The 9,528-nt window shown below is 46.9% G+C and overlaps 1 protein-coding gene and 1 pseudogene across 1 annotated transcript; one reads left to right on the top strand and one right to left on the bottom strand.

The window, feature by feature from the left end:
• The first annotated feature begins 450 nt into the window (after positions 1-450).
• LOC108537460 (keratin, type II cytoskeletal 8 pseudogene) lies at positions 451-922 on the top strand (annotated as a pseudogene).
• A 4,098-nt stretch (positions 923-5,020) lies between these two features.
• On the bottom strand, positions 5,021-6,313 carry LOC108537461 (putative MAGE domain-containing protein MAGEA13P). The gene has a single exon (XM_017884940.1). It carries the CDS (start codon positions 6,311-6,313, stop codon positions 5,363-5,365), a length of 951 nt encoding a protein of 316 aa, XP_017740429.1. The 3' UTR covers positions 5,021-5,362.
• Positions 6,314-9,528: the final 3,215 nt, after the last annotated feature.

The raw sequence follows: 9,528 nt of genomic DNA, 5'->3' as shown, positions 1-9,528 counted from the left end.
ATGAGATCAGTAAGTATACAGCTATAATAAATTTGTCCTCAACAAGAAGGATGTGGATGAAGCTTACATGAACAAAGTAGAGCTGAAGTCTCAGCTGAAAGAGCTGACTGACGAGATCAACTTCCTCAGACAGCTGTATGAAGAAAAGATCCTGAGGTGCAGTCCCAGTTTTTGGACACAGCTGTGATTCCTACCTATGGGCAACAGCCGCTCCCTGGATGTGGATGGCATTACTGCCAAGTGTGCGCAGTGTGAGGAGATTGCCAGCCGTAACCCAGCGGAGGCTGAGAACATGTACCAGAACAAGTGTGAGGGGCTGCAGATGCAGCCTGGGAAGCACAGAGCTGACCTGTGTTGTACGAAGATGGGTATCTCCACATCCATCTTTGTACAACAGTGAACTGGAACATCAGCCAGCTCTAGGCTGAGACTGAGGGCCTCAAAGGCAAGATGGCTTACCTGAGACCATCATGGCAGATGCCAAGCACTGTGGGGAGCTGGCTGTTAAGGACACCAATGCCCATTAGGGACATCAGTGCAAAGCTAGTGGAGCTGGAGGCAGCCTCGCAGGGGGCCAACCAGGACATGGCCCAGCAGCTGCACGAGTACCAGGAGCTGATGAAATTCAAACTGGCCCTGGACATTGAGATTGCCACCTACAGGAAGCTGCTGGAGTGGAGGATGAGGAGAGCTGGATGGAGTCTGGGATGAGTAACATGAGTATCCATAGTAAGAACACCAGTGGCTACTCAGGTGGGCTGAGCTTGGCCTATGGGAGCCTCACAAGCTCTACAGCCTGGGCTCTGGCAGGGGTTCTGATGCCTTTAGCCTCAGGAGCTCCTCCAGAGCCATGGTTGTGAAGATTTTTGAGACCCATGATGGGAAGCTAGTGTCAGGGTCCCCTGATGTTCTGCCCAATTGAATAGCCACAGAAGTCCCTCCTAGCCTACCCGCTCCTGTGGTTGCCTCAGAACCTGTGGGAGAGGCCACTGTGCAGGGGAGCATAGGGAGCAGGAGACCCATCTGATGCTCCGCCCTAGCCCTCAGCCCACCATTGTGGGGAGTTTACTGCCTGGGGTACCTGATATTGCTCATGCCGCCTAACTAAAAAGCAATTCAATTGTGTTTTTCCAAAATAAAGCCTCAGCTAAGTCTACCAGAAAACTCACAGTATAATTTTCTACTATACTAATCTATTAAAAAAACCTAGATTCAACTTTAAAATAATACACATCAAATTGTTAATTGTGATTATCCCCAAAAAGGTGCCTGAATTTTGGAGGAACTTTTAAAGGCAAGAATTTTGATTGATCTGTATTTTAACATTTTTTTGCAATAAGTATACTTGCACAGTTACTATTATAATGAAAATATTTACATAAGCCTAGGAGTTCCTCAAGATTTATTCAAATATTTACATAAACAAGTATAAATATAAGTAAGTATAAATAAATTTAAATATAATACTTTTATATTTAAATAAAATTTATTATATGAACGTATATATAAAATAAAATTGTGCATTTATCAGTTAAGTAACTGCTAGCTGATGCAACAGATAAAACTTGACACTTGAATGGCTTAATACAACAAAAGTTTCCTTTTGTGTGCATAAATTCTGATGTAGGTTGCCAGGGACTTCTTCTGTCAGGCCACCCAGGGATCCAGGCTGCTTCCCTGTTGAGGCCCCACCATCTGAACTCAGGGCCACCATGTTTGCTGCTCAATGGGAGAGGAAGCATGGAAATGGCACACTGGTTCTTGCTGTCACATAATAGGTACTCAATAAAAAGCAACTATCATAACTTGTTATTACAACACTCTTCATTTCTTGGGGGAGTTTCTGAGAAAACTAAATTCATCTTGAAATTCACCACGTTTCTTAAGTGCTTTCAAATACAGGATCACATCCAGTTTTCAAAGAATCCTAGAAATCTTTGCAGGGAGTTCTGCACTGATCTTTGGAATAACTCCCATAATTTTAGTAGACCAAGAACTTTTTCCTTCTATTTGATGCATGATCAAAATCTTAACTTATGAGCCTCTGCTACCCTCCACAGGACTGAACACTTTGGAACACCTGTACAGGTACCACTAAGTGAACTACAAAACAGGATTTTCCTGTGGAGGCAGAAACACAGGCAAGAGCAAGTAGAATGATGATGAACCTTTATTTTCTTTTTCATCAGAGCTAGCATGTCTATCAGGGAATTATTGTTCACCTCCTAGGAGAAATCTAGGATTTTAGGAAATCAGCCTTTTGTAGACGTTTGCTTATCAACCAATTTATATGATCTTTCTTTGCCTACTGCTTATAAGGGAGGCTTTGGTTTTTCAACCATCAAAGTATTACCATTCATCTGTCAGTGCGTTCAGCGGCCTGCTTCAAATAACACACTTTATTAAATTCTTATCGCAAATACCAGGATGATTAAAAGATCTCTTTCTCTAACTTTAGGATTATATCCCAAGAAACAGCATATTATGCGCAAATCAAACTCTACTCACCAAGCCATTTGCAAGACAATTTGGGTATGTGTCGAAGAGGCCCAGGGGGAATGACCAGGCATCAAAACATCCTCCAAAGTGGGCTTTTAACATTAGAAAGGGCGGTTGCTATCAGTGGGGTTCCAGAATGAGGGATGGAACAGTTCAGGGAACAGCTGCAGAGAGAAGGAATGCTCTGTGTCAGGGGAAGGGCAGGTGATTTGGGGTTATTCCACCTGGAGCAGGGCACAGCCCTCAGAGGAGGAGGCAGTGATGATCTGGTAAGCAGTCCACGGTCCCGGTTTGGACAGGAGGGCACATGGGCCAACACCAGAGGAAGGGTACCATAATGCAGGGAAGTGCTGCGACAGGACAAAAATGGGAGCGCCCGGGCAGAATTAGCTCTCAAGGACCACAGGGCTCAGGCAGGAGGACCCTAGGTTCATAAAGCCCACAGACTATTCCCAGATTGTGTTTCTCATTCCATCTTCCTTCTTTAGGCCTGCTTTTTAGTACCTTAGCCATAAGGTTCTTTTTGTTTCCTGAAAGACATTATGGATTAATGAGAACAGATATGAACCAAGAGGCAGAAGGCCTGCCTCAGGCTACGACGAGGGGGACAGTGTGGGCCTAGATGAATTCAGGACAGAGGTCAAGTCCCAGTCCTGTCACTTACTAGTTACATGATCTGGGGAAATTATCAAGCACTATGAGCCTCAGTTTCTTCATATGTAAGGTCTTGTAGAAGCCCTGTCTTATAGAAGTGTTGGAATGTATGTAATGTGAGTAAAGCACCTGGCACAGTCACTTGCATGTATTGGATCTTTCATGAATGGCAGTTGTTTCCAGTATGATTTTAACCCCAAACCCTCCATATTACCATATTCTCTGGGAGTGTGTGTTGGGAAGGTGGGAGAGAGAGAGAGATATCAAGGATATTTCAGAGAATATGCAGCACACTAGGACATAACACGCCAAATGGGTCAGAAATGCTACTTTATAAATAAAACTCAGCAAATTTTTCCTGTTGATAGTGTCAGGCCTCTGAGCCCAAGTCAAGCCATTGCATGCCCTGTGACCTGCACATATACACCCAGATGGCCTGAAGTAACTGAAGAATCACAAAAGAAGTGCAAATGCCCTGCCTGGCCTTAACCGATGACATTCCACCACAAAAGAAGTGAAAATGGCCGGTCCTTGCCTTAAGCGATGACATTATCTTGTGAAATTCCTTTTCCTGGCTCATCCTGGCTCAAAAAGCTCCCCCACTGAGCACCCTGTGACCCCCACTCCTGCCCGCCAGAGAACAACCCCCCCCTTGACTGTAATTTTCCTTTACCTACCCAAATCCTATAACATGGCCCCACCCTTATCTCCCTTCGCTGACTCTCTTTTCGGACTCAGCCCGCCCGCACCCAGGTGATTAAAAAGCTTTATTGCTCACGCAAAGCCTGTTTGGTGGTCTCTTCACACGGACCCGCACGACAGATAGACACATTGTTTGATTTGGATGTAGTTAAGTGTTCACCAGCTGGATGCAACTCCAGGATCCTAGAAGTTTTGAGTCAAGGAATAACTCTTTCCAACCCTCCCAACTTCTCTTCCCTGCAAATAGCTATTTTCATTCATTTCACTCCCACTCAAAATCTAGCCCTTGCTTAGAACTGGCCAAATTACAGTCAAGATCATTTAATTAAATGCCTTTTTAATAGAGTGGGCTCTGGCTGTCCTACACCAGGGAAATGAATGCCAGTCTAGAGGCTTCTGGGCAGCACTTTGAGGGGGTATCACCCTATTTCTCAGGAAACCCTTGCAGATGATGTGTATGAACACTTAGTTCATGCACTCTGTTTGACTACACTGGGACAAGTGCAGGCCGCATTCTATACCTTGCCCCAGGTGGATATTCCTCTCTGCTTTGTCCGCTATCCAAAAGGAACTGCTAGGAGCAGTTTTCCATTCCACGCTTTTATCTCACTTATAAAACACATTGAGTGCCTGGCCTCTGCCACCATCCAGCTTCACTTAAAATGAACTCCCACAGAAGGAGTTGCACTTTTCCAAAGCTCCAGACTTCCTTGGCTCAAGCATTTATTCTTGACCTGTTAATCTGGAGTCCCACTTCCTCACTCCTTCTTTGTACTTGTTCTTTAGGTCTGAAAGAACATCTCGTCAACTTCCTCGCCTAACCCGGAATCCCCACTACTAACACAGTGCCTTACAAAGAGCAGATGCTCAATTAATGTTGGGGGAATAAATGAGCCAGTGAACTGGAGCTCATATTTAATAAGATTTAATTTCTCATACATTCTTGAATAAGCCAAATAATTCAGGTATGAATCTTTAATACAAAACCACAGACTAAAAGGCGTACATAAATCCTACAATTAACCATCTTCTATGTTTTTCCTGTATTTATTGATCTCATTAATTTTATTGGTAGGCTCTTACACATTTCTGAGAAAATTCCTATTCCAACACCATGTTATCTTATTCCAGATCACAAAATAAGACAGAAGCTTCCCCCCTTTGCTTTATATAATAGAAAACTTTTATTCTTAAACCTGATAAACAGTAATATGTGTGATCAATGTCATTCATGAATCTACATTGGGAAGCTAATAAGCCTTTTAAGAGAAACATTTGAAAAATACCAAAAAGCAAAAACAAATAAACAAACGAAAAGATAAAAATCTACAATCAGCCCTTTACTACTTACTTAAAACCTCGACTTCCCTTTTCAAACATAGAGTGAAGAATCTGCCTGAGACTTCACTCAGGGCAAGAGAAGCTGCTGGACTTGGCCCGGGGATGTGCACTGGCCATGACAGTAGTACCACCCATGGTGGCAATTATAGCCTGAGCTTTCTCTTCCTCATCTCTTAAAAGCTTTCTCATACAGGAGTGGGAAGGAACTGGCATCATTCCCACTGACTCTGGAGAAAAACTCCAGGACTTTCATCTTGGTGGTTTCAGCATGAGCTCTTGGGCTCCACCGGAATTTATATCTTGGAGGATCACTGTTGGGTACCTGACAGCACTCCAGGTATTTTTCCTGCACCAAATCTCTGGTGATGAGCTTCCTGGGCTCCCCATAGATGAAATCCTTCCACCCAGCATACACCCCAATAATATTCAGCACTTCCCAGATCTTCTCTTCAGAGGCACAGTGGGCCTCTATGAAGATCACACCAAAGATAAGAATCAGGAGGCTGGTCTTGGGCATTCCCTGGTCATCGTTCAGCCTCCCATCGTAGGTGAGGTCTAGTGATTTGAGGAGCACATAGGACTGGCTGATGGGGTCCACTTCCTTCATGTCAATGCCAAAGACAATCTCCATGCATTCATGGGCTTGCATAAAGATCAGAGGGAAGTGATCCTTGTGCTCTTTGATGACACTCTTCAGCATTTCTGCTTCTGTGATGGGCTGTTTTGTTGTATACTTGACACTCAGGAATTTCACCAACTCATCCACCTTCTTCTCCAGCATGCTACCAAGCAAGGACTCGGGCTCTGGCAGGGCCTGGGAGGCACCTGGATCCTTCTTTTCCTGGCTTCTGGAACTCCCATCAGATTGACTCCATGGAGTGGCTTTGATAGTAGTGCAGGAGAAGCAGACTTTCTGAGAACTCTGGGGAGTACCAGGTGTTCGAGAAGCAGACACCTTCTCCAAGGTGCCCTGGATCAGAGTAGAGGAAGATGAGGAGGCTGTGTGATTCACCTTCTCAGCTTCAGGAACCTGCACACCCACAAGGCCCTGTGCGTCTTTGGGGACCTGAAGCCCTTGCTCAAGCTTGCAGTGCTGACTCTTTTGCCTGTGAGGCATCATGACTTGTTTTGGGGGCAGCCTGCAGGAGTATGGGCAGGAGATGGCTGATGAAGTCAACTGGACAGGGGGAGAGGAAGAGTGTGAAAAACTTAACCTTGTCATTCTGATAAATACTGTCTTAACAGGTCCTCCTTTAGTGCTCTAGGGCCCCACAGGTCTCCCGTCCTGCACTTCATCATGACTCCTGGCATTGACTGGATCTGCTCTTCTCTGTGAGCTGAGGACACATGCCTCATATCAAGGCCTTCACTTTCAGTTCCTGGATCTGGAGGAGTTCAGGGGGGCCCTTCAGGGCTGATAGGTAGGGTAGGGCCAGACTCTGAGGTCTTCACAGCTTTGGAGTGGATCTCCCACTGCTCCTAGGTCCTACCATGGCTAACACCAGGGCAGGAAGGGCTGGGCCCATCTGTTTTTGTCAAGTCCCCTCCATCCTCAGATTGATTCCCGGAAGGGCCTGAAAATTCCTCCCTCTGCTGAACTGAGTCCAGCTGATGGGAGTGAGGGCACAGCACATCTGGACACCATGCTCCTGGGCCTCCCAGGGGAGGAACAGTGTAGGGCAGGTGCCTCCACTCTCTGAAGGTGGAAGGGAGTCCCCTCAATCCTCATTCAGGATCCTCACTTGGACTCTTGGTAGAACCTAGTTCTCCTTCCTGGGCTGACTAGATGTAGCTTCCTCTACTGATGTGAAGGCTGCCCCCTTAGACTAAGGCCTTCACTTCCCTGAGACCAATGAGACAAAAGTGAAGAAGTACCACATACAGCCGCCCCTGCCCAGGAACTCCTAGGGCTGATAGCAGGGGCTGGACTTAATATGTCCTTGGGTGGTCGACACACTCAGTTATCCTTCAGGGGCCTCACCTCCATGCCCAGCAGGGCCTGGGACTCTTCCCTCTGGTGACCTGAATTTGGCCATCCCAGACAAAGGCCTTCTCTTCTGTGAGACTCTCAGGTCAGTGGAAAATGAGGGGAGACTTACAGACAGACCTGCTTAGGGGCTACCAGGGCTGACAATAGGTGTGGGGCAGGTTTTGATGAAAACTTCCTTTGTCTGGAGTAATATTTGCCCTCAATTCTCCCAAAGGGACTCATATTTACTCATGGCAGGGCTTGCGTTGCTTTCCTTCTGCTGTCCTGAGGATAACTCTCTCAGGCCAGGGCTTCCACAGCCAGACATGCCAGACAAGCAAGTGAGGGAAGTGGAAGGTTGGAGGGAGGTGCCTACGCCTAACAGCCTTACTCAGGGTATCCCAGGGCTGGCTGCAGGAGCAGGACATGGTTCGAGTCCCTCTACTTACAGTTGGAGGTCTCATCAGTCCATTCTCTGAGTTCTCACCTTGAATCCTGGCAGGGCTGGCACTCTTCCCTCTGTTGACCTGAAGCTGCACCCCGTCTAAGGCCCTTAACTAAGACCACCCAGAAGGAAATGAGTTGGGGCCTCAGTGTAACAGGCCTGAATAAATTCTACCAGGGCTCATAGCAGGGTCAGGGCACGTATCTGTGCGGCTCCCTTTGGGTTCAGAGTTGGGGGTATTTTTACTCCCAACAAGACTTGCAACCCATTCTTTTTTGCTGACTAGAGGATGCTTCCCTTATGCTAAGGTGCATCTTCCAGATGGGCCAGACAAGGAAATGACAGGGATGAGTGGGGGGAGCACCTCTGCCTAAGAGCCAAGCCTGAGGCCTTTCAGAGAAGAGGAGGTTTCTGTGGTACCCTCTCTATCTTGGGTGGGAGGTCCTCTCGGCCCTACATAAGGGTCCTTGCCTTTATGCCTAGCAGGGCCTGCGACTCCTCCCCACGATGAGAAGAGGCTTCGCCCTTCAGACCAAGGCTCTCATCCCCCTAAAACACCCAATCTGTGTATGACGCATGTAAAAGAGGACGCTCAGCCAGAGAGTATTTCCTGGGGTTCTCAGGCTGACAGCGAGGATTAGGGTGAATTTTTGTGGAGATCCCGCTGGGTTCTGAAGTGGAGTCCCCTGAGTCCTCCCCAAAGTCATCCTATTTACTCCCGACAGGATTTGCATTGCCTCCCTTCTGCTGAACTGAGGATGCAGCCCTCAAGTGAAGGTTCTTATCTCTCCAACAAGGAAGTGCAGAAGATAGGGGAAGGTGTGTCTGCTTGACTGGAGCCTCCCAGGGCTGACAGCAGGAATGAGTTTCTACAGGCTCCGTTTTGTCTGATGGGAAGTCCCGTCAGCCCTCCGTAAGAGTCCTCACCTTGATGTCTGACACTGTCTAGGACGACTCCTTCTGCTGACCTGAGTCTACACCCCTCAATTAAAACTTCACCTACCTCAGACTCCAAAGATGGACGCCCAGATACACCACATCCGGGAACCTTGTCTGCAGCATCCCAGGGCTGACAGAAGGGGCAGGGAGCTGGGTCGCCCTCTCTCTGTGGTAAGACGCCTCCTCTCTCTTTCTTCAGGGCCCTCACCTTAATACCTGGAGAGCCTGGGACTCTTCCCTCTGCCAAGCCAACTTCAGTCCTCTCAGAAGACGCCTCCTTCCTCTGTGTGACTCTAAAGATGAAAGGTCAGACACACCACATCCCAGAACTCTACCTGGTGGCATTCACATCTGGGGGCAAGGTGAAGCTGGAGGAGACCCTTCCAGTGTGGTGAGCGGTTCCCTTACTTCTTCTTCCAGGCCTCACCTTGAAGCCTGACAGGGTCTGGGACTTTTCTTCCGCTTGCCTAAGTTGAGCCCGTCCCCTCAGAGGAAGCTTCCCCTCCCTCAGACTTCCAAAGTGAAAGTTAAGATACACCACAATGAGATACCATCTCACACTAGTTACAATGGCGATCATTGAAAAGTCAGGAAATAACAGATGCTGGAAAGGATGTGGAGGAATAGGAATGCTTTTACACTGTTGATGGGAGTGTAAACTAGTTCAACCATTGTGGAAGAAAATGTGGCGATTCCTCAAGGATCGAGAACTAGAAATACCATTTGACCCAGCCATCCCATTACTGGGTTTATACCCAAAGGATTATAAATCATGCTACTATAAAGGCACATGCACACGTATGTTTATAGTGGCACTATTCACAATAGCAAAGACTTGGAACCAACCCAAATGTCTATCAATAATAGACTGGATAAAGAAAATGTGGCACATATACACCATGGAATATTATGCAATTATAAAAATGGATGAGTTAATGTCCTTTGCAGGGACATGGATGAAGCTGGAAACCATCATTCT

This window comes from Rhinopithecus bieti, unplaced genomic scaffold (genome assembly GCF_001698545.2).
Source record: "Rhinopithecus bieti isolate Rb0 unplaced genomic scaffold, ASM169854v2 scaffold_15150, whole genome shotgun sequence".
NCBI lineage: Eukaryota > Metazoa > Chordata > Mammalia > Primates > Cercopithecidae > Rhinopithecus > Rhinopithecus bieti.
Note: the sequence above shows the minus strand (reverse complement) of the source record. Positions and strands in the feature narration are given on the sequence as shown.